This window comes from Cyclopterus lumpus, chromosome 22, assembly GCF_009769545.1.
Source record: "Cyclopterus lumpus isolate fCycLum1 chromosome 22, fCycLum1.pri, whole genome shotgun sequence".
NCBI classification, from domain to species: Eukaryota; Metazoa; Chordata; class Actinopteri; order Perciformes; family Cyclopteridae; genus Cyclopterus; species Cyclopterus lumpus.
This window is the reverse complement of record NC_046987.1, coordinates 6,721,861-6,745,508: the sequence shown is the minus strand read 5'-3', so window position 1 is coordinate 6,745,508 and position 23,648 is coordinate 6,721,861. Positions and strand designations below refer to the sequence as shown.

At 43.4% G+C, this 23,648-nt stretch overlaps 2 protein-coding genes across 14 annotated transcripts in view; both read right to left on the bottom strand.

The window, feature by feature from the left end:
* The window catches only part of sntg2 (syntrophin, gamma 2), a 64,961-nt gene extending 55,864 nt beyond the window's left edge, over nucleotides 1-9,097 (bottom strand). For all 3 annotated transcript variants that reach the window (XM_034563405.1, XM_034563406.1, XM_034563407.1), the window contains exon 1: nucleotides 8,734-9,097. In XM_034563405.1, coding sequence (XP_034419296.1) covers nucleotides 8,734-8,802 — 69 coding nt within the window. In that variant the 5' untranslated portion in view covers nucleotides 8,803-9,097. The remainder of the gene's footprint in view (nucleotides 1-8,733) is intronic.
* Nucleotides 9,098-17,077: 7,980 nt separating this feature from the next.
* kiaa1109 (KIAA1109 ortholog) overlaps nucleotides 17,078-23,648 on the bottom strand; it is a 64,945-nt gene continuing 58,374 nt past the window's right edge. For 10 of the 11 annotated variants that reach the window (XM_034563692.1, XM_034563695.1, XM_034563698.1 and 7 more), the window contains 9 exons: nucleotides 23,394-23,551; nucleotides 22,484-22,673; nucleotides 21,804-22,021; nucleotides 21,222-21,473; nucleotides 20,926-21,129; nucleotides 20,029-20,223; nucleotides 19,637-19,771; nucleotides 19,081-19,258; nucleotides 17,078-18,068 (listed from right to left, as the gene is read on the bottom strand). In XM_034563692.1, the coding sequence (XP_034419583.1) occupies nucleotides 17,852-18,068; nucleotides 19,081-19,258; nucleotides 19,637-19,771; nucleotides 20,029-20,223; nucleotides 20,926-21,129; nucleotides 21,222-21,473; nucleotides 21,804-22,021; nucleotides 22,484-22,673; nucleotides 23,394-23,551 (1,747 nt within the window). In that variant the 3' untranslated portion in view covers nucleotides 17,078-17,851. The remainder of the gene's footprint in view (nucleotides 18,069-19,080; nucleotides 19,259-19,636; nucleotides 19,772-20,028; nucleotides 20,224-20,925; nucleotides 21,130-21,221; nucleotides 21,474-21,803; nucleotides 22,022-22,483; nucleotides 22,674-23,393; nucleotides 23,552-23,648) is intronic. The other variant, XM_034563693.1, reaches the window with a different exon arrangement.

The following is a 23,648-nucleotide window of genomic DNA, read 5'->3' as shown; positions in this document are numbered from 1 at the left end:
ACCATCTGAGATCTCCACCTTCAGAATGGCATTTTATAAATGCAAAAGTGTTGCGAGAGCGGCGGTGATAACTAACCTACAACTTTCCCATGTCTTCGAAAAGGACAAATTTCTTTGTGCGTGGAGACATATGGGGGATGCCATGTGGGTATAACACGCGCTTATTGGTCCTATTTACTTTAGATTTTGAAATGCTCAATGATTTTTTTTTACATATAAAACCAAATTCATTCTGACCATGTTCCTGTTTGTTTGCAGTCTCAAGTCGATCATAGTTTTATGAAAACTAAACTTACATGTAATAAGCTGGAAAATGCCAGGGAGTACCACGCTGCAAAATAATCAAAGTGTCACCTGACATTCGTTCAAATAGGAAGTAAACAAATGGATCAGAGGTATCGCAGTCGCTCCTTTTAATAGTAATACACAAGACTTAGCTGCATCTTTGATGCAGTCAGACTGGTGGGGAGGCGTATGTGATGAATTGGACTGCAGTAATCTAGTAACACAACCAACTTTATGAAATATAATGTATTTCTTTTAATTTAATTGATCCAGTAGTGACCATTCACTCTCTTCCCTCGCTCTGTCCTCATGACACATGGGGGATTCGATCATACACAACAAAACTAAAGGTTTAACGCTAATATAACATGCCAGAATCAAAGCACCTCTTTTCAGCACCATGGATAGCGCCGCTCAGTTTATAAACTTGAATATTTAATAGAAAATAAATGTGCTGTCACCATAGAAATGTATAGGCTGATGTGACAGTATATGCCCACACATCAGACAAAGAAAACAGCTGGTTTATGGACAGACTTTCTTCTTCAGATTTTCCTGTGGAACTTCGAGGAACTTATTTTACCCACATGTTTGCAAATCTCCAGACAGGAAGGGTCAACCCTGGGTCGCTGTTCTGTGTAGAACATCAGACTGTTCACCGTGGAGACGGATGAGTTTGGTTCAGCAACTAGAGCGGTCCCAAGATCTGCATGAGCAGACTGACAATTAGAACACAAGTTTGTGAAAATATATGCTCAAACCTGAGATGCCAACAAATTGTATTAGACTTTTGGGAATGTTTTTCATAAAAAAATGGTGTACTCTCTCAACGAAGATTGAAAACGCGCTCGACCGACCGTCTATGGAGCTCAAGAACTGTTTGCGTTACCGTACACAAAAGGTAGGCACTGATGAAAGCTATTTAGTGGCATCTAGTGGTGAAGAATTACGGTGGCCTTCAGGTAACAGACAACGAAAGGCCCTCGCTAGAGCCAGCGTTTGGTTTGTCCATTCTGGGCTACTGTAGAAACATGGCGGTGCAACATGAAGGACTCCAAGATTCCAAGCTCAAGAAAACACAATAATTATTAGTTACAGGTGATTATACACCAATGCAAATATGAATTTCTACCAATATATCCCCCAAAATCCTTTACACTGGTCCTTCATAAAAAAAAATATTAAAAAAGAAGAACTCATTTAATCAATTCATGCAAATTGAAGATTTTGGATCCAGATCTTTTTTAGGGTGATGGCGTCATTAGACGACAGACTTTCAAAGCTTCATTCAAAAACCTCCTTAAAAGCTTTGAATGTAATAATATATATTCATATCATATAACACTTTGAATACTAGCTCCCTAAAGATACGGGATTAAATGATTAAAAAGGCTCCGATGGAAGGGCAGGACTGAAATCTTAAAATGGTTTGTCTCACTGTGTGCCAAGCCCTGTCACATATTTAATATTTTGAGAAACGGCATTGGGAATTACACTTCGAGAGGGGGCGTATTGGTCATGGATTACTTTTCTTTTTGACGCATCACAAATACGTTTTAAATGAGGCTGCACGAGTCCACATATGGAGAAGCTAGGGTCCAAAAACACAAAACACAAAAACACAGAGCTTTCACACAGGAGACTGCTGTCCATGTCCCGTCTGAATCAAGTACTTTGTAGCCTAAACATAACCAAGTACTTCCGTTGCCTAAACCTAACCTAAAAAAAGGTACTTTTGTTGCATAAACTAGTACTTGTTTTGCATTTTGTTCAAATTCTAGTGTTCTTCTAAACCAAACCATGTGTTGTTGCCTCAACCTAACAAAGTAGTTTCGTAGATTGTTTTTGATTTGCTTCAATTTACAACGTTAACCGTGTGTCCCAAACTGCTCACAGTAGCGACTGAAAGAAAATATGATTCCCTCGAAAGGTAATTGAGAGGGCAGTTTAGTTGTGTGGGAATGTAATGTTGTAGGAGACCAAGATGGCATATTGCACACTTATCATTCAACGTACGGGTTTTCAGGACCCAAAGGACAACTTTTCGCTAGAGAATCAGGACCACTTTGGTATTTACAAATCAACCCAAACGACGACACCACAATGTGAAAGAAAAACCTACATATTTTACAAAAAGGCCATAAAAACACTACCAATAAGTAAGACCTAAAAAGAGACCATACTCCTTATTTAAATTGAATTAAAGCAAGATGGAAAGCAGAGTGTAATTCAACAAGAACACTGGAATAATGGGACAGGGTCTGCAGATAACAATGGTTAATAACAAGTCCTCCCCTCCTGGAGAGAACTCAGCCAAAGGAATGCGACTCGATTCCTCTGCACTCCAGCGCCAAAGACTAACGCCTCTAATCAGACTGCCTGCTGGAGGTCCAGACGGAAACCACTTTCACATTCTCTGGAATTGTCCCTCTGTGGCTCCGTCTTGGAGAAGTGTCCGCTATGTGCTGGAGGCAATTATTAAGACGAAAATCCATATTCATTTTAGAATATTGGACCTTGGTGATCTGCGGTCTTCGCTGATAGATACATGTCGAGGGTGCTGTCAGTGGTTAATGGCTTAAGGATGATAGACCAACCATAAATAAGTGGATCAACTTAGTATATAATAAAGTATAAGCTATATAATTTATAGCTTAAATAATGATGTCAAAGTTATAATTTCCTCCAATAATAACAAATTAAATGTTTTCTCAAAGTCATTGGGCCCCAATACCTTCCTGAACGATATGAAAATCTGAACGAGGGATTTGCAGGAAAGCAATTTGGTGTGTAATAAAGTATCTGTGGCAGTGGAGCGAGGTAGTTTCGACTGGCCCCAGTGCACACCATGATGATGGGTACTGGGTGCACGCGACTAGTTACTAGTACTGAAGGGCATACGCACACCATGAGAGATTTATTATATCAACAATATGTTGGTTTTTTCAGTCCCTTTTGCAGTTACTCGTGCTATTGTAATGGAAAAGGAGAGAGGTTCGAAGAGGAAGCTATCAGTTATCATCCATCTAATCTGTCTTGTCACGTGACCAGATAGAGACTCAACGTCAACATGTATTATTTATAGTTCACGTAGAATAAGCGAATCATTTTAATAAATGTATATTGACTTTAACAAACAACAATTTGAAACATGACTCAGATGGGTTTCCCTTTTGGAGGGCACATATAGCAACAGCACAGTCGTATTTCTGAGACACTAATCTGACTTAATCGCAATAGTCAGCTCTTCACTCAACACGCGTTTGGAGGGCCTGCTCGCTCTCTGCCCCCCCCCCCCCCCCCCATCCCACGAGCCCCAATGCAACCACACTCTATTTATGCCCCTGCTTCATGGCAAACGTGATTGTTTGATGTTTTCTATGACCCAAATCCTGGGTGAAATTGCCCCACCAATAAAATATCTTATACATACTGTAGATCACATGTATCAGTCAAGCCACTGTGTGCAGAACCGCGCTGTGTGTCAATATCCTGGAAGGGACTTGTGTGCACAGAGCTCACACAAATCATCCCGCTTCAATCTTTCCCCCGGAGTGCCTCCGTGGGAAATCAAAGCCACTTGATGCATTTCCTCTCCACTGTATATATTCATTGTTTGAATAGGCTCGCCTCGGAGAGAGCCGTGCCGCTCAAATAGCAGCGCGGCAGGCTTCATGATCGCGGCAAATACCCCCCAAAATCCGTGAGAGATTACCGCTCGTGGTTGTGCGAGCGCAAGGGACAAGATGAAGGAAATTAGTAGGCGAGGTTAAAAACTAGTCTGAAACAGTACCTTTTTCTTTCTTTTTTTATATTAGAGTGTAATGCATGCGTCTGTCCCCCGTCGCTATGATACAAACAATACAAACACAGACACACACAATCATCATCAATGCAGTAACAGTCGGGAGTTATGCACGATTGGGTGTTCTTGTGCTGGCACTGTGGGAGAAGTCATTTGGGGCGACTGTAGGTTTTTGAGGAACCAATCTGGGACAATCTGTGAATATTTCCCACATTCGTTTATTCCCATTTCAAGGACGAAAAAATAAACCATTGCCATTTTTTTTTTTTTTTTTTTTTAAGCGCAGAAAAGCCACTACTGGCTGGTGAAGGGGCAAGGTAGATTTCTTTGAATCTAACTTGGAAATGAACGGGGACATTAAGATGCATAAATTCCCTGCCTCGAATCTAAATAAGAACGCTAATGAAACGCTGTGGGTATTAATAATGCAGAGGACGACTTTCCTTTTATTTACTGGGGAAACATTTCAAGAACGGTTTTGAGCAGTGACAGCGCAACTTGTCTCGACGCATCAGGATTTATGACAACATATCCTCTCGACACTTTAAAAAATGAAAACGCCACCTAATTAAAGCTTTAATTACAGCCTGCTTTTGTAGTTGGTTGACTTGTGAAAAATGAGCGTGCATAATACTGTATTATATATGTAGCTTTGCACTTCCTACAGGGACTAATTATAAGCTTTAAAAAAAGACTAATTCATGGAGTCTGCCCTTTGGCCCATTCGGCCAAAGGGCAGACTCCAGTGTTACATCATAAATTAGTCTTCCACATAAAATTAGTCTTCCACAACTCTCGCGGGCTCCTCGAGTTCCTGTCATTAGTTCACATCTTCAAAAGTGAAACTGTGCAGCCATCTGACAGGAAATGATGTCTATATATAACGTTTTGTGTGCAGAAACATTTAATATAGCAAAAGGAGGAAAGGCTTGGAGGAGTCAAACGTGTTTCTTAATCTAGGGTCATTAAATTACACCGTTCATTTTTGAAGGACTGACTCCAATGATGGGGACTAAAATTGAATATTGTTCATACACTTTAAAAAAAAATGTTTTTAGGAAACTGACATGTATTATATATTTGACAATAATAAGGTCTGATTGTTTTGTCTCATTTCCAATTACCTGAGTGTCTCCGGTAAAATGAAAAAGTTATAAAAAGGGAAATCATGTTCATGCTCCAGCAGAAGTGATTGGGTTAAAATATGATTGACTTCCTGAATACAAAAGCGTTGACTTTCACACTCCACTGGGGTATAATTATGCCTCTGCGGGTCCGTCAGCCGTGTGACCACAGGGGGGTTTGATAATTGTATATGACATGCATGTTATTTTATCCCGCCTTGAGAAAGGGACACAGGTTTAATTGTCCGATAATCACACTGCATTACTGTATTTAATCCCATTTCTAGTGATCCCAGTTCCGGGTTGTCCTTTCCGCTTGTTCCCTTGGTTATATTGACCAATAAAAGAATTACACCAACAGCCAGTGCAATCCTGCAAGGCAGCGAGAGAATAGTTATCCATCATTGTGAGCATTTTAGTGTCAGTATGGTTATGCATATTTGCTCAGTGGAAGTTGTCACGCTTACTTCTCAGGCAGATTGCATTTGATAAATTGTTAAATAGAGTGCTGCAGGAATGAGACCAAAAATCCCGAAATGAGTCAGCATTTTTTCACTTTTGGTTACTTCGTCAATAGTCTTTTTTTGGTTTAGATGCCTGAAATAAGGTCTGTGGTGGAAGCCAAGTTGAAGAGATTTTAACGTTTTGTTCTACGATATAAAATAGGTCCCTTCCTTGAGTTTTGGCGCTTTTACGCGTCTTGAACTAGGTGGTTACCGTCGTCACGTCTTGCTGCCAACATTAGCTTTTTACTTCTGTCGATTGCATTCATGCTTACAAAATTTGTAAGATTGTCTTGTTGAACAAAAAACGTGCAAGTATCATAAACTTGTGTTTGCAGCAGAGTTTGTTTTCTCCAATAATCCAAAGTCCAATGGAAAAAACCCATTGGGCTTTTTGTCGAGAGAACCAGTGCGATGGTAACTTCCTGTTTGGCTGACAAAAATACGTCATCCCCGCACCAAACTATAGGAAACAAATGTTTCAATAAGCTTGAGTTGCATCCAAAAATCAAACTTGCACGAACACAATATTTTAACGTACGGCTCATCACTAAATAATGAAAAAGGGTTGTTGAATCCAGTGTTGCCAGATTGGACCGACGATAAGCCCTACTGAGGTCTATAGTGCAACCCTCCTAATCTTCTCAGAGTAGCATCATTTTGAATATTCATTTCAGACACACACACACACACACACACACAAATCTGCAGTTGCATTCATGAAAATGGTTAAATAGAAGCCATAAAATGAGATAAAACAAGTCTATTAGATAAACCGTTCATATGAACAGATGTAAGCTTTTACAATCTTGCATTTATGACAAAGAAATACACGGAATGGGAAAAAAGGTTATCGCTCACCGCTCGTCGAGCTGAGTTTGCTGAGCTGAACGGGCTTTCAGATCAACTACTCGCATGAGGAAGAATACAATCGAACTTTGTGTCAGTGGACGACGCCCAAACGGTACGAAAAGTAGCCAAAGTTATTTTTTTACCCACCAAACTAAATGAAAAGTCGGAATTGGGTGAAACATTTTGAAATGTCATTTTCATATCGTTACCAAGTTCGTACTTGCTGACAGCTGGTGCAGTCAGCTCCAGATGTTGGCAAGAAAGAAAGCTCGCTCTGACTTTTATTCAGCCAATATGGTAAATAAACCAGATTGAAACCAGCTAGTTGTTACCAAGAACACACACACACACACACACACTTTGTATTGGATATACAACAGAAATGTTCATAGTGCACTCCAAACACACAACCAGACTCACGCTAACTGAGGACACATCGTCCTGCTCTATTTGGACCGTCTACTGTATCTGACTGATGAAACAACCTTCAAACACCAAAACAGGCCTTCAACACAAGCCTCCGATTAGTGCATCGGCACGTTTTTTGCAAAAAGTCAAAATGCAAGATTTTCTTTTAAAGGAGACGTTTTAGGTTGACCAAATTCGATTTGATGACTTCTTGCGAGCGCTTCCGATGAACTGTTTGAGGGCTTGAGTTCACTTCCTGTTGAAGCACAATCAAGTCTGCGCGTTAACCTGAAAGGTGATCAGAAATATGTACGATGGAGCGAGAGCGTTGCAGGCATTACTGCGTTTGCGGGGTAAGTGGAGAGAGGGAACTGTGTGAAAATTGGGCACACTATCGGCAGAATTAAGCTGCAGACTTGTGTCCCTCGAGGCTCAGGTATCCGGTTTTAGAAGCGAATGCTTGGTGACTGGAAAGTGCTCCACAAAGAAGGGACCCCAGGGACCGAGGAAATGAAAGGTGCCATGTGTCTAGTGGAGGCATTAACAGACCGGCTACCACACAGCAAATGAAACGGTGTCTCATGTTTAGCCACGAAGAGGATGAGAGCATCAATTCTCAACTTTTCCATGAAAAAAAAAATAATAATGTTTTTATATAATGAAAAGATTAAAACTGGAAGATTAGGAAAAAGTATCATAATGTAGTAACAACTCAAATATATTATGTTTACCCAATTTGAGACATAATGCAATATTTAATCAGCGCCGTTTGTTTGGCTTTTAGCAGCCCACTCAGAGAGTATGAACGGCTGTTGAAAGAAAAGAAAAAAAAGAACATTATTTATTTTCATGTTCAAGTAGCCAAAACCACAAAGCCCAATTAAATATGAAGCCTTTAGGAAAGGAAGCTCAGCTCCATGCACGTCTGTGTCTGACAAAAGAACATAATGGTAACAGGCTAACAGCCATGATATAATTGATGCTCAACCAGCCAGGCATGCATTAATCTGGCATTCACTCAAACTGGATGCTGATTACAGGCTATATATATATATATATATATATATATATATATATATATATATATATATATATATATATATATATATATATATATATATATATATATATACGCCTGCACGCCTGGTGTGACCTGTCAAACCAGCTATGAGACAAATCAACCAAGAAACGTCACGCCAGCCCGCACTTACATATCCGGTTACGCGCTTGTCGGTCACGTGACACGTCTCGCACTGAAGGACTGTGGTCGATGAGCAGGGTGCTCCGGGGAATTCGGCACACACACGTCATGTTAAATAATAAAAGCAGTGTTTAAAATGAAATGAGTTTCTTAACGTGTCAGCCACGCGCGCACCGGTCGTTCTCGCCCCTGGTTGTTCGACGGCATTTGCGTGCAGGAGTAACGTTTTACTGTGGACCCGTAATGGTCAAAGTTAGACGTCTGGTACGCGCACGAGCGCCCAACTTTGCTCAATAATTGCCGAAATGTGGCGATGCTCGCAAAGTGTGCGCGGAAGAGTTTCATATCAAAGCCCTCTCGCCGACAACACGTATTGCAAAAGCAACGGAACACTAAACAGTCGGGTTTCTCTTCAGATGAAACGGCGCGCTTGTTCTGCGCACCTGCCCCTCTCCACCTCTCACGGGAACGGGGCTAACCGCACCGGGAATCCAAGTTGCTGCAATATTCCATCCCCGTGAACGTGGTTTTTTTTGGGGTTTTTTTTGTACTTGCCGAAGTTGTAACCGAAAGGCTGGCGGGTCGCTCGGTCAGCTCAGGTTGCTGCTTCCCGGTCACATTCATTTCCCATCAAACACAAACCCGCTGGTCCTCTTGTCCGCTGACTTCGACCAGAGTTCCTCAAGTCGGCCGCCCGGCGGGGGACCGCGGCGGGCTAGTTATTCACCGGCGTCCCGCTCGACGACAGAGGCAGGCGGAGAAACCATATCGGGAAGCTCTATCTTTTTTTTTCTTCTCTTTTCTTCTTCTCTCTATATATATAAAAATATATATAACGGTGCCTAAATCCTGTAATTAAAAGAATGTTGCCAATAAGTGTCGGGCAGTGGTGGCTCAGCGCGCGTGGCTCCTCCGCTGCTGCTCGTCGGTCTGCATGTCTCTCCACCTGCTGCCTGTCCTCTTAACCGTTTCTGCGTCAAACCCACGGCCAAACCACAGGACATTAACCCGTTCACTTACTTACACATGCCCAGCTCAGTGCGCCGTTTAAATCCGCATGAATCACGGCTATAAATACATATATATTATAGTTATGTATATTTATATATGATTTATGTAGGCAGACATGTGTGGCTGGCTGTGTCACAAACATTTAGTACACTTTGTCTTGGATTCTGCCCTGGCATAACAAAATTAATAAAACACCACCGAGATACAAAACTCAGTGCCAGTGCGGTGGAGACAGGCTTATATCCCTTCCAATAACCATCACTCTGTCAGGAGCCATAGAGGTTATAAATAGAGTCTCTCCAACGCCGAAGTGCACACAGCACCTGAGAGCTGGTTTTACTTTGTATGATTGCAAATCGGTAATCTGTGACAGACTTCTGCTCGGCATTTTATTTTTTTTAAATGATCAGGATTAGGGCCCTGTGTGTCATAACGATGATGATGTCCCCGCAGAGCATGAAGACGTATCGTCAGAGGACTGGAGAAGGTGGGACTGTTTGCGACGCGACGCTCTCGCTCTCAAACTTCGGTGTCTCGATATCCCTCCGCGAGAATCTGATGAGATGGCGCGTGAACGCTGTTGCGGGATTTCAGGCTAAATTGCTCCCCCACCAACTTATTGTTGGCAGCTATAGAAGTCCCTGTGGATTTCAGTCTGCAGCCTTGAGTTTTAGTCGGATAAACACTTCCAGAGGCAGAGCAAGAGCTCCGAGAAGGTACAAAAAAAACAAAAAAAAAGACAGCCTCGGTGTGAAAGGAGGCAAGAAAAAGATAAATTTATGTAGCTCAACTTAATAGAATGATTGAATACAGCAGCTCATCAATATGCCGAAGAAAACTAATGTGTCCATTAATGCTCACTATGAGAAAAGGCCTTTTTTAACTCACTGTGTAGTGGCCTTAATAGTGTTTTAAAGTGCTCAAACTTGACTAATCTTCAAAAAAGAAATGAAGGTTCCTCTGGTAACACACATTCAGCTTGACCGCTATTTTTAGAGCTTTCCCCCCATTAAACTCTGAAGCCGATTTCCATCTACTTCCTTTGTATGTATTTTATTCTATTTAATGTTTTGTACTATCTGGATCTTGAGTCTGAAATAAAAGTTTGATTGATTGATTGATTCTATAGAGCCGGGCGAGCTGCTTTCACCTGTTTCCAGTCTCTATGCTAAGCTAAGCTAACCAGTAGCTGTCTGTGTAGCCTCATGTTTAGTGCACATGAGGATGGTATCAAAACCTCTCATCCAACTCTTGTTGACAAAGCGGTTACACATATTAGCCCCAAAAAACTCTCCATTTAAAATTCACAAGTGGTTTAATTGAATGAATCACCAAACGCGTTGCGAATTTTTCGTACAAGTAGATCCCATGCAAAGTCAATGCACAGACGCGAATGGTTTGCGAATTTCGCCGGGCTGCGCGAATGACGTAAATGGCGCGTTTGCGAAACTTTCGCCAGAGTTGAAATATTTAAACTTTGGCGAACATTTTCGCAACTCGTGAAGTTGCGAAAGCCAATCAGCGTCGAGACACTCCGCCCGCCTGGCTGCTGCTGCTGCCACGGAGATAAGCCACGCCCCCTTTTTGCGAATGGTTGCGAAAGACGCGAATGAACACAACTTGTCGTGCGAGTAAACTGACGCGAATATTCGCAACGCGTTTGGTGTGAACGCACCATTATGATTACCAGGCAGTACTAATGTCTCCATATACCTCTTTGCATATTATTATACAGTCAAAACACAGGAGAACCTCTATGGATCCTTCTGGCGTGTGGTTTCAGCTCGACTGTGCTGACAGAAACAGGCCTCCATATGTCCGACCATCAATCAGTCATTTTTGAAGCTCCATCTCTCGCTTGCAGCTTTAATTTGTTGGAGGCTTGGAAAACCTTGTGTGAACGCTTCAAAGTGAGTTTTTGTTCCCTGGCATTATTTTGTTCAAAGCTCACTTCTCTGGGGTTGTGCTTTACATATCGAACTCTCGGCCTGTTTATCTGCTATTCAAAATATATCTTGTGGTCAACCAGTGTGTGGGCCAGTTTCTGCAGAATTCTGCCATATATTCTTGACCCTTCTTGGTCCCGCTGACCCCCTGGTGTTGTTCTTGCCTCTGAATAAAGTGGTTGTCAGGATGAACAGGGATCATCTAGCAGAGGGAGGCCACTGAAACTGAACTTCCGCCCCGCAGGAAGCAGGTGAGGAGAACTTTGCATTTTTCCCGCAACTATTCAGTTTGGGAACGATAACCAGTTGTGTGGGTGAATTTAGGTGGAACTTCTGTTTTAATCCTTTCATATCTTAGCACGGCATTTTTGCACCCGTGGCAGAATTATTGGCTCGGCATTAAGTGCGCCGGCGTAATTTGCTTCCGCTTCTATCTTTCCCGTGGCCTACTGTACAACCTTTTCTGATCAAAATGAAAATTCATCATGCAGTAATCCCCTGGCAGACAATAAGAGGAGCAGGGTTCCCCAAAGGATCAGCTTGAGGTCTTTTATTTCTTGCATTCTCTTAGTCTGTCTCTGCTTCAGGGTTTATACTGTATTCATCAGCTCACCACAAGTCTCACGACGGGCACACTTTGCTTTTCATCTTTGACACCCATTAAATCAAGTCCACAAGATGCTTACACTCATTTCAAAGTACTCTTTTTGTTCTCCACATTCATGCTTGGGGATGTGCTACGTAGTCCTCACAGCTCCATAGTTGTCTTTTTGATGGCATTTGGGGCGATGGATGCAAGTAAGTGGCCATTTTCTGTCCAAATGGTTTTAATTCCACAAATGTGTGATTCATCGGTCCAAAGTATGAAACCGGAGCAAGCCGGTCTCAAAGAACCCTTCTGACATGAATGTAAGGGTTGGCGTGCCGTGGAAAATGCTGTTCTTTGATACTCAGCGAGACTCTTACACAACTTTAAGTCTGCCCGAGACCAACTCCTCTCCAACATCTGGCTGCCGTGAGGATCTTCGCCCGATGCCGACAGAAGAAATCAACTCCCCGTTTCGCATTCATTTTATTATTGATGGCCGTTTGTCAGCAGAGATGGATTGAGTGGCTTCCTGCTGAGTCTGTCGGCTGAAACCCAACCATGAAGTCATTAAGCTCTAAATATACGTTTGTCATATATTGTCATGTATTTTCTTGACTCTTATAAGCCTAAAGGGTGTTTGATTGACAGATACAAAAAAAATGAAAAGCGTAAACATCCCTTATTACTGACCTTGAAGCTGGATCATTTCTGATGAATACATTGCAAAAAGAGCTTTCTCTATTTTATATTATTGATGACCTCTCTGATGTCCCCTTCGTTTCTGATGTCCCTTTTGTTTTTCTTCACAATGTTGGCGTTATAACTTGTTCTTCAATATGCTGTCCTATAATGGAAATCAGCCTTGGGTGAAGTTCAAATACAATTATGATAAAAACCTTTAAAAATATAAATCAAACACAAATGGGCTGTGCATATAAAGTTGTCAATACATTTCAACCTACTAGGCCATTTTCTGACACAAATACTAACGCATATATTGGAGATGTCCTTTATGTTGATGTTTGATAGGTCAGACAAAGAAATTATTTATGAAAATAGAATAGATTTACATGTAGAAACCCACTATAGGCTTATCTTTAAAAATCTGTACCTAAAAGAAAGAATATGTGGCCAAAAAAGACAAATTCAAGATTATTCAGTAAAAAAGTAAAAAGACAGAATCAGTACAAGTTTGTGTTCCAACATTTGAATTTAGCAAGTCTGTCCTCATCTTCTTCCCATTAAAAATAAAGGTGCATATTTGAAGAATGTCGATATCAAAAATTGCCAATACGCTGCATTTCAAGAACAGTGGAGAGGACTTTGAGAAAGTTGCCATCCTGACAAAAGTTTCTGCAGCAGAAGAATTGTAATCAATAAAAGTGCTTGGCAATACAGTGAAATAGTTATATCTCCAGTTCCAAAGTAAACTAAAAAGGCCATAACTAAAAGGTAAAAAGTGCAATCTGTTTAAAATGTGTTAATAACAAAAAAAAGATATACTTTTACTGTGTATGGCCACTGTCATAACAGTGTGTATGAGCTTGTATGGGAACAAACGGACGAGACCTGGAACGGAGCTCTGTGGGACTCTTTGAGAGCTCTGTGCCTCCGAGAGATGAATTGTCTTACAGACAAAGGTCTATTAGAAAGATGGGATTCGAGACAGCTCAGTGCCGGGCCCGATACCCACCTGAGCGCTTAAGTGAGTCGATTAAAATTTCATGATCAAATCTCAAATGCCGCATGATGAGGTCTAAAAGAGGGAAGATGCAGCAATCTCCTGGCGGCTTCCATTTAGTGCTTCTCAATTCAGGAGGGAGAGTCATTGTGCTCGCCGGTAATCAAAAATCCAAGGGGAATTTTCTCCAAATTAATGTGCGGACTTGTTGACCTGCTTACTTATTGCCATTATCAAAAGGAGCCACGACGAAAGACTCTGAAGGCTTTCGTCAGAATGGCTTGATGGAAAAGACTCAAAATGAGAAGCCAAAAGGTGGACGTGCGCATCTTCAGTCCTAATCAAGAGCATTCATGTCGGGCTGTACTTCCAGCGCCATCTTTAACAGTGGCGATCAGCCCGTGAGGCATTTAATGCAAATAGTCCCCGAGATGAAATGCCTCACATTCTTGTTTACGATACATTTGAATAACCGTGGGTCACTGAACAAGCTGCGAGACAGCAGACGTGTCGAAAGTTCACATTGTGCGTAGAGACATTTTTTATTTAACTAAAGCAGATGAATTAATCCACAAAAAAAAAGAGAAAAAGAAAAGCGGCTCGGGGGAGGTTTGAACTGAAAACCGAGATGTAAAGTGATTATTGCATGTTCATCTTTTTGAGGCCGATGAGGCTTCGTGCACCCTGGTCCCCTCGGCTAGGTACCTTGTGCTTTGCGCTGCTGCTCCTGGAGGCGCGCCATTTCCTGAAAGAGAGACAATTAAACTGGTTTAAAAACACCGTTTGGAAATACCAAAGTGTGAGCCAAAGCAGAGTGGCCGAATGTCGCTCAGTAAGAAAGTAAACTAGACGGGTTGGCACTTGTTTCTTGGCTGTTCTCCACCGTGACCACTGAGCAGCACACACATCGATGCAGTCGAAAAATCAGATTGCTGAACACTTCGATTGCAGCAGTACTGCACAAACATGGCAAGGCTGCAATTATTTTCTCTTTTGGGCCACTTGGGAGTATCGTGCCGAGCTGCTGTGTTGCATATTATCAGCTTACAAAGTTGACTATTGCACGGAGTAAATATTAATGTGGAGCCGTGTTTCTGTCCAATATTCACTCCCCTTTAAGCTCTCCAGCCACTCCTGAGGGATATACACGGCAGCTGTTCGTGGCGAGGAGGTTCAGACGACGTGGCGGGTCAGGTGGGTCACCTCCAAGTGAGTGGCAGCGGGTCCACAGTCACAAGCGGAGCGGTCACGGAACGGAACTTTTTTTTTTCGACCGATACGCCAGCTTCTTCTTCTCAGCACTTGTATTGTCACGCCGAATTATGAAATCACGGTAGAGCTGATGAAGTGGAACGAGCAATCAGAGAAGGTCATCGACGAGTGGCTCAAATCTCCATCTGCTCTTTCGCATTGAGACGGTTCGGTCGCCGTCGTGCATCAGAACGGGATTCAACGGGATCCAGTTCAGTCTTTATCGCCCCCGGATGGGCACATCGGTTCTGTCGGCCAGAGGCTCGGAGGGCAGCTTTGAAGAGGGGTTTTCAAACACTCCTTAAAGGTATCACGACCGTGCTCCTCCCATCCGTCATCAGGCTAATGAGGAGTTCCACGACACATTTGAGAAAAAAAGAAATACTCCCTAAAAGGCCGCTTCCTGGAATGAAAGTAGAGAGCTGCATGAAATCTTTAGGCTCTGTGGAGAAAACAGCACCGACGTTTCTTGCGTAGGTGTGTTCCACACGCAGCGGTGCCTGGGATGAGAGAAGAGGCTTTTTAAAAGATGTTCTTGTGTGGATAGATTAAAGAGACAATTTACCAAGGAAATCACTCACAATGATTGTTTTGAACTAGGCGTAAATACCTTTGTCCCTTCCCTTTTCTTGTCCTGTACTGCATGTTTTTCTACATCTTTCACTCAGCTTTTATCTTGGTTCAGTTCAAAGCTTAATATGTGCAGAATTTCTTTACACTAAGTAACTGAAGGCTTTTTAAAGGTTAATACATAATTGTGTGACTTTTAATTGGAACAGTGTTTGGGTTGTCAGATTGTGACGAATCCTATTTTGTAATAATACAGTTATTAACGTGCGAAATTATATATATTGATAAGAATAAGAATTGTACAATGAGCCGTTTAGATCGACCCGCAGAGCGAGTCGTCTTCACGGAACCAGCCGTGTTGTTTTCTACAGTAGCCCAGAATGGACAAAACTAGACACTAATTTCATGTTTTCGCTGCGGCTCCCTACAAGCTTGGCATCCAGGGGGAAGTTTCAGTCGGTTGCAATCTGCAACTTTACCACTAGATGGCGTAGAATCATCACACACTGCACCTTTTAAATGGTTAAATAAGAGAATTGATACCACTTCTTAAGTGTTACCATCCGTCCGGTAAATAGAAGGCAGCCAGCTGCCAGTTAGCTTTGCTTAGCAAAAAGGACAAAACAGAAAAACTACGACTGCAACTTTAAAGGGTGTAGCATGAGGAAGAACTCATAAGGATCTGAATCACAGGGGGGGGGGGACACATATTATTTTTCACTTCTGGAAACGGTCTTTTGCTTTAACATACTGTATCATAGTTGTTTAATTGATATAAAACCTAAGTGCGACAAGTTGTAGTTAATTTTACACTTAAAAAATGAATCAAATGAGATGCAAAGTATTAATAAGCTTTGTGCAGAGACAGGCTAGCTGTCTTGCTGTCTTTAAGCTAAGCTAACCTCCTCTTAGCGTTGGAGGAGCAAAAACACCAGCAAGAGGGATTGTTCTTATCATTGGTGTTCAGCGGCCCTATAAAGCATTAGTAAATGATGTATTAACCATTTATAAGGCCAGTAGTTTCAACACACACACTTTAAGGTGCTTTCTTGCCGCTGTCCCATGCGGGCACAGATTAGCAGCCGGGTTTGAAGCGTTCCTTTCAGCTTCCTGCTAATGAAGACCGCCACTCTGCACAGAGAACGTGCGTTTTTAGCTAAAAGTGCACAAAGGGAACCGTCAAACGCTCACAGGAGCTATCTGGGTTCACTTCAAAGCTTCAAGAGAAAAAAGGGAACAAAAACCTTTATGTTGAAAAGTTCTGTATTCTGCAGATAAAATATTCATTCTCCAGCTTGCCCCCTTGCAGACTGTTTTAACTCCACCTCTCTCTCTCACCTTATAATTCATGAAGACTGTTTTCTCCCTGTCTCTCTCTCTCTCACACACACACACACACGATGACTTGGCAGTCCGGGACTCGAGTGTTCTTGGAGGAGAGAGGCTGTTCGACATCTCTGGCCACCCCTTGACTTTTTAATGCTCTCTTCTTCTCCACTTTATAATTCAGTGGCGGGACAGTAAAGTGAAAGGGGGGGAGGAGGGGGGGGGGGGTCATCGAGGAGGAGTTCAGGACCGCCGGAGAACCGGCTTTGGGACTCCATCTGCTGGTCACTCGGATCGGTCTCCACGTCTTTTGTCTCGCTGCCTGGTGAATTATTATTGCTGGCTGTCCGTTATGAAAGCAAAACCAAACGCTTAACAACCGTTTTCATGTCCTCCTCCTGGCGAGAACGCGGACCTCTACGCGTATTGGTGGAGTTCACCTTTAAAGTTGTGTTTCTAAACTCTTGAAGAAGAAACAGATTTAAATTGGTACAAACCTGAACAAAACCAGACTCGAGCTTCCACTTAAATTGAATGGCAATATTTTTATTAAGTTAGGAAATCAACATATTTTAAGAAATGTAATTATATATACACTGGTTCTACCGTATGGATTTTTCTTTTAAAAAAAGGACAAAAATAAGCTTGACACACCAAGCTGATACATGTTATAGACTTTGCGTTTCACATACCCATAAATAGTGATCTTGGTTTCAAATCATAATTACAAGTTCATGTCATCCTCACGACTGAGTGGACGATGTGCAATAACCTCCCAGTATTTATTTGTTCACATCAAAGAAAAAAATAAAAATCAAGAACACCGTCACTGAACTGTTCTTAAATATCTTAAAACTACACTATAAAATACATAAAGCATATCTACCATGTGTTCCATGGGAAACAAAGAAAAGGCAATGGTATAAGAAATAATTTCTCATGAAATATTGGTAAGCCTTAAAATAAACTTTCAAGCGATTTTCATTAAGGTCATGTACAGCAGGTAAAAGAGGCAGGTGTTTTCTGTTGTTGTTTTTGTTTTTTTTTAACCATCAAAGCAGTCAAATAATTCTAACATTTGCTACTTTTGTTCAAAATATACAGAAAACGACATCAGTGCAAAACGCTTCAGTCGGAGCCGCTAGTGGCGGACGCCACGGTAAACAAGCCCGCTGAGATTCACAGGCTGGAGCGGGTACAAGTGGAAACGTGTTGTAGAGTAGTGGCCTGTTGTAATACAGTGATCTAGTGATCCAGTGATCTGGTGGTCCAGTGTAGGTGACCCGCAGGGGGCGGGACTTAGTGTTCCTCTTTGTCCCTGCCTCTCTTGTCCTTCTCGTCCTGCAGGGCGGTGCCCAGCTTCTTGATGAGCACCGACAGCACCTTGTCCAGCGGGTCCATGACGCCCCTCTGCAGCCACTTGGGGATCGTGGTGCGCGCGTGGTGGAAGCCCAGCTTCTGCAGGATGTAGTCCACGCCCACCGGGTCGATCTTGCGGCCCGTCCAGGAGATGAGCCTGAAGGGACGGAAGAGATTTTTTTTTTTTTTAATGCAGTAAATACGACAATGATTTCAGTTATTATATTTTAAAGCCTGAGCGTATACAAACACAGAGCAATGCTACTTATTTAATATGCGACAGGATTTAAAATGAAAAACTGTCTCCATCTCAACCATCACGGTTAAAACTCTTAAAGTAGCACCAAAACATCCTGCACTCTCTTTACCAAACCATTTTGTGAAGAAACAGATATAGTATAGCTGACACGTCTTTTTCTTAAATAAGGTAATCCCAACTCACGAGGTCTCTCTGCATAAATAAAGGACGAATAAATCAATCAAAAGATAAATGGCGACATTGTGCACGTCTTTTCTTTCTTGCATGATAATTCCTGTGTGTCACTGCTCTACCAGGATGGACAGCTTGTGATTATATTCACAATTCTCCCAATGATGCCAATTAACCACGATCAACTTATTGTGCTTTTTAGTTTATTATGAATAAATATTAAATGCAAAAATCATCTAATATATAGGTAATTGAACCAGTGAGGAGCAATTTCTCTGCGTATCAAGTACTTTACATTTTGAAACTTTCTTTAATTTTTATTCCCGATATAATGCTCATGTACTTGTACTTAATCACACATGTTGAACAGAGAACTTTGTTTTAAAAGCCGAAAAAAGGAAGTCTCATGGCAGAAATACAATAACCCAACAAACGATATGAAAATAAAACATCATTGTGCCCTGAAACAGTAGCAACACTCAGCCTCCTGCATCATTTTCTTTGCCCCTCACACAGCGATGCACGACAGCCTCGTGTGTTTGGATGAGCCGGATAGGCCCCGTGCGTCTCTGTGGGAATCTGGTGTGGCCACGAGGTCGCAGAGAGCACGACGCCCAACGCCGTGTTTTCGAAACGCTGCTTTCGAAACGCGCCGTTATTCATGCTTAAGCTAATTAATTTTCGCCCCCGGCACAACGAAACGTAAACGACCCCACGCAGTCTGTGGCGCGCCGCTGACCTGAGGGTCGGCTCCAGGTGCCACGTGTTGCACATGAACTCCCTCCAGTCCACCGTGGTGTAGTTGATGCCGTCGTCCTTCTCCGAGTCCGTGTCCTTGTCCGCCGAGCTGTCGTCGTGCAGCGCCGTGGGGCTCTTCTGGCCGGGCCGCGTCGCGAACATCCGCGGGGCGAAGAGGGCTGTGGGGGGAGCGGGGGAGGAGGGGAGAGGCATGAAGGAAGCCATTTTTCTTTTCTTTTCTTTCCCTTTTTGACATGCCAAACACATTCTCCACCAACAACATCGAGCAGGCGGAACACAATAAACATCCATTAACATCCTAGAGAGCGTACGTTCAGGACTCATCTGCCCCGCTTTGATTTAAATCAGGACGGGTCGAGCTACAGTGGAACTCCTCGGGCGCTCGCCTCCCTCTTCTCTTTCTATTCAGCCGCGCCAGTCGCCGGGGGTGGGCTCTCACTCTCACTCTCAAATAAAAACTATTTTGTCGTTGCCTGCACCCGTCAGTCAGACTCGGGGGTCTGACTGACTTAAGGAATGAGTGTAAAGTGAAAAACCTTTCTCCTTCTCCTTCAGGTAGGCCGACACCAGGTCGTGGAGAAACATGATGAGCTCGGCGTCCATGGTGACGCAGATGTGGTCCGTGAATTCAGTCACCACGCTGCACTCCACTTTGGGTTTGCTGTTGGAGTCTTGGGACAAAAGGAGGAGAAAAAAAAAGTCAACAGACGATAAAAGACGGGACCAACTTTTGCTTCTCGTATTTTGCTGGTAGCGTTCGCATTAGAGAGCGGAAAAAGAACAACGTCATACACGAACAACATGTCAGACGCCAAGAGAAAAGATTAATCAGAAATAAATACAAATAAAATGATGTGATGGGCAAAAGTGGTATAAAGGATACAGTGCCTTTATGCACCGTGCCATTACTTTTACATGACAGCCCCACCTGTTAGAGAGGGCTCGTCGGGTTCTTGCACGTGGTTGGACTTAAAGTCCAGCTGCATCCTGGGAAGAGCGAAGATGGTCTCCGTCTCGTGGTTGTAGCTGGAGTTGCTGCGGAAGCTGCTCAGCAGGCTGGCGCTTTTGGCCGCCACCCCGCTCTCCTGGTTGTTGGCTTCCACGTTCCTGAGCAAGTTCAACTCTGAGAGGAGAGATAAGAGTTCACTCGTCTCTGCTCCGCTAAAACACTGCTTTACATTTAAGATAACAGGCAGCAGCTGAAAGGAAAGGCAGGCGGAAAGAAGCTCCTGTGGGAGAAGACGCTTTCTTTTTTTTCTTTTTCTTTTTAATCACCGTGTCTGTCATTTTTTTAGTCAGAGCTGTCTGAAGTTGAGAGAAGTTTAAAGTTTGAGAAGAAAGTACAATGAAGCAACTATTTGCATTTCAGTTGCCACTTTAGTAGGTAAACTAACTACGACACCAACTCTGCAATGCAACATAATAAATAGACTTCATTAAGGTTATTGCTCGACTGTGTGTTGTGTCTGCAATATTTCATCCACCAACGTTTACATCCACGAGGGCAGTGTGTGTACATGCAGCATGTGCGATTAGGGATTCACGTGGGACCGATCCACATTGACACAGCAGTTCTTTAAACACTCCCCTGAAGCAACACTGGAACACTTATTTTGGTTGATGTAATTGTTGTTCTTGTTCCTGCTTGATCTGGTTTTATTGTACATGTGTGGTTTCTGTCAGTCTCATTATAATATTCTGTGTTTCCACTGTCATTCAAAATATGGGAAAAAGAACCAGTCGGGTATCCCTATACTGTATGTGATGACATCAGGACACAAAACAAATGGTTTACATAGCTAAAGAATAAATAAAAAAAGCTTACCTTCATTCCTCATGGCAGTGACGTAGTTGAACCATTCTTTGACCGTGGCGACTCCATGCGGGGGGTTTTCATGGCGACGGCGGGTTATTTTGGTTATGGTGGCCATTGGACTTTCGAGTGCACCGCAGGGTTTGGTCACCATAGTGTTATGACCGAGATGGAAATCCAGTGTCTGGACGATGTAGGTGGAATCGTCTTTGGAGCCTGGACGTGACAGAAACAAGTGGCTAGTCAGAGCGGGATTATGTCCAGCGGCAACACCATGAACTCTTTTTTTTTTTTTTTTTTTGCCTCACCGTCCTCCCAGATCTTCTGCGCCTCCGTCGAGAAGGCGATGTTGGGCTCCTCCAGGTGGAACAGAGCCCACGACTTGGAGCGGAAGTTGGGCCCGTGGAAGCAGGCCAGGGTCATGTGGTTGCCGTGGAGGCTCATCGAACCGCCCAGCTGCACGGCGTCCTCGGGGAGGGGCATCTGGAAGAGGGAGATGTGGCAGCCGGCGATTACCTTCAGCACCCCGGGCCAGTGGCGGTGATGGGCGGCGTCCATGTCTGTGACGAAGACGATGGTTAAGAGGGGGGGGGGAGGGACAAAGTGAGAAGCTGTTTGTATGAGTGTGAGTGTGCTGCCAATAGGATCAGATCTAAGCATCGTGTCATCAGGCCTCCCATCTTTTCTAAATGAATTCTGCGTTCTTTTCTCATGAGTATGTTTGATTCCATTCGCTTGCCGACTGGGATACAAATTAAGAGTTTTTTAAAAATGTATTACAAATCAGTGCGCCTCCTATTACCAGCACAACTGCCGGAACACACTCGCTGTGCCGTATTGGTGTTCAATATCCCCGCCCCACGGCAGTGTAGGAAAAAGGGCATGCTTACAGAGCTCTGCGGAGCCTTTCTCAGCGTTGATGACGGGGGTCTTGGGGGGCAGGTAGGGACCAGGGCCCCAGGTGGAGAGAGCCCGCTTGCTGGTGTCGAACTGCTGGGTGAAAAACTCCTGCAGCTTCATGCCGATCTTGATGAGGTCCGGCGTGGTGGAGCGTGAAATGATCACCTGGAAAATGTCCCACTGCAGATCTCCGAGGACGAAGATTTCACTGGAAGGACAGACGGGATGAGGGGAGGGGGGGGAGAGGGAGAAAAGATGGGGAGGGAGAAGGTGGGAAACAGGGAGACGGAAGATTAAGACGTATGAGAATGTCGAAAACAGTAAAGCAGGGCAAGAAAGCAAATGGTAATAGCAGATAAAACACCACTGCATCTGGCATGGCAGATGTGTGCCATCACTTTGTCACACCTGCATTCTCGAGTGTTCTTGATGCAGAAACTTGTGCTTGTATAAACTCAGGTGTTTTTTTAGTTCATTACCAGGCGACACAAACAAAGATAAGAACCGGGAGCAAAGCGATACTGGTGTTGACATTTCCCAGAGAGGAAAACCCACTTCATGTACTCACTGCACCGTAAAAAGCTTCTTAGCATTCTATCAAGCGCGCTATATTTCAAGAGCCAAGAGGTTCTGCGCGGTGCGGTGAGCTGCTGCCGACATCGTCTCCCACCTTTTCTCCGATAGGCTGGTGTCAACGGTGCACAGGTTGACCTTCCACTCGTCCTGGAGCTGCAGGTCGGCGTTGCTGAAAACTCCCATTAGGATGCTGGAGCCCATGTAGTCCACGCGCGCCTCCGTCGACCCCATGGTGATCTGGATCTTGTGGCTGGGTTGCTGGTTGGGGTGTTCGGAGATGTGGGCTGGAAGGCAGACGGCAAATCAGTGAGCACTGCAACTTTAAGTGGCCGCTTATGACGTTGTACACATTTTGACTTTGGAGAAACATTTTGGAGAAAGAAAATAGGGTGTATTTAAGTTTTAACTTATCAAGCAGTAATTTCAGGGGTTAGTCCTCCGGAGAGAGGAGGCGAAGCTAATGGAACAGACTCGCTCTTTAACTGTGTGTTGCCTTCCCCCCCCCCATCTACGCTAGAGTTGCAATTAAATGTTTACAAACTGAACTTATTTAAATACTTATAGTAAATATAGCATTTACAAAAATCTAAAACAATGCAAATAGTCAAGGGTAGTGAACAATCTGCTACGTACAGTTGGAATATGTGAGAAATAAAGCATCAGAGATACTTGTGTACACAGCTCGAAAATAAATACTCCCTTAATAATACCTTCTATTCAAAAAAATGTATGTAACATTAAAAAACATCTATAATATATACCTATATTAGCTCATTTAACCACCAAATGAAATGAAGTATAGATTCCCACAGTAAAGTGAGAGGAGAATGCACAAGTGTTGTTAACGTCTGCCTCTCATTACTGCACAGCTCCCGGTGTTGAGTGAGAACTGAACTGTGGGCTCAGGGTCCACGTCCCGGTTTACAGTCGGCAAGAACCAGAGCCGCTAACGAGTTGCAGAAAAACAGCAGCTGTCGGTAAAAGTCTCCGCTTTGTTTACTCACAGACCATCTCCAGGGTGTTCACATCTATGTTGCCGCCCACCACCCCGCCTTTGGAGTCGAGCTTGGAGCGTCCGAGGCCGACGGACATGCTGATCTCTCGGTCCCGGTTGCTGCCGACTGACAGTCGTCCCTGACTCTTCAACCCGCTGGTGGTCCAGCTGCGAGGGGGTGGGGGTGGGGGCACAAACACAACTGTGAGCTCTCCTGAGACGTTGCTGACTAACGCAGAAGTCAAACACGTCAACATGAATGAAT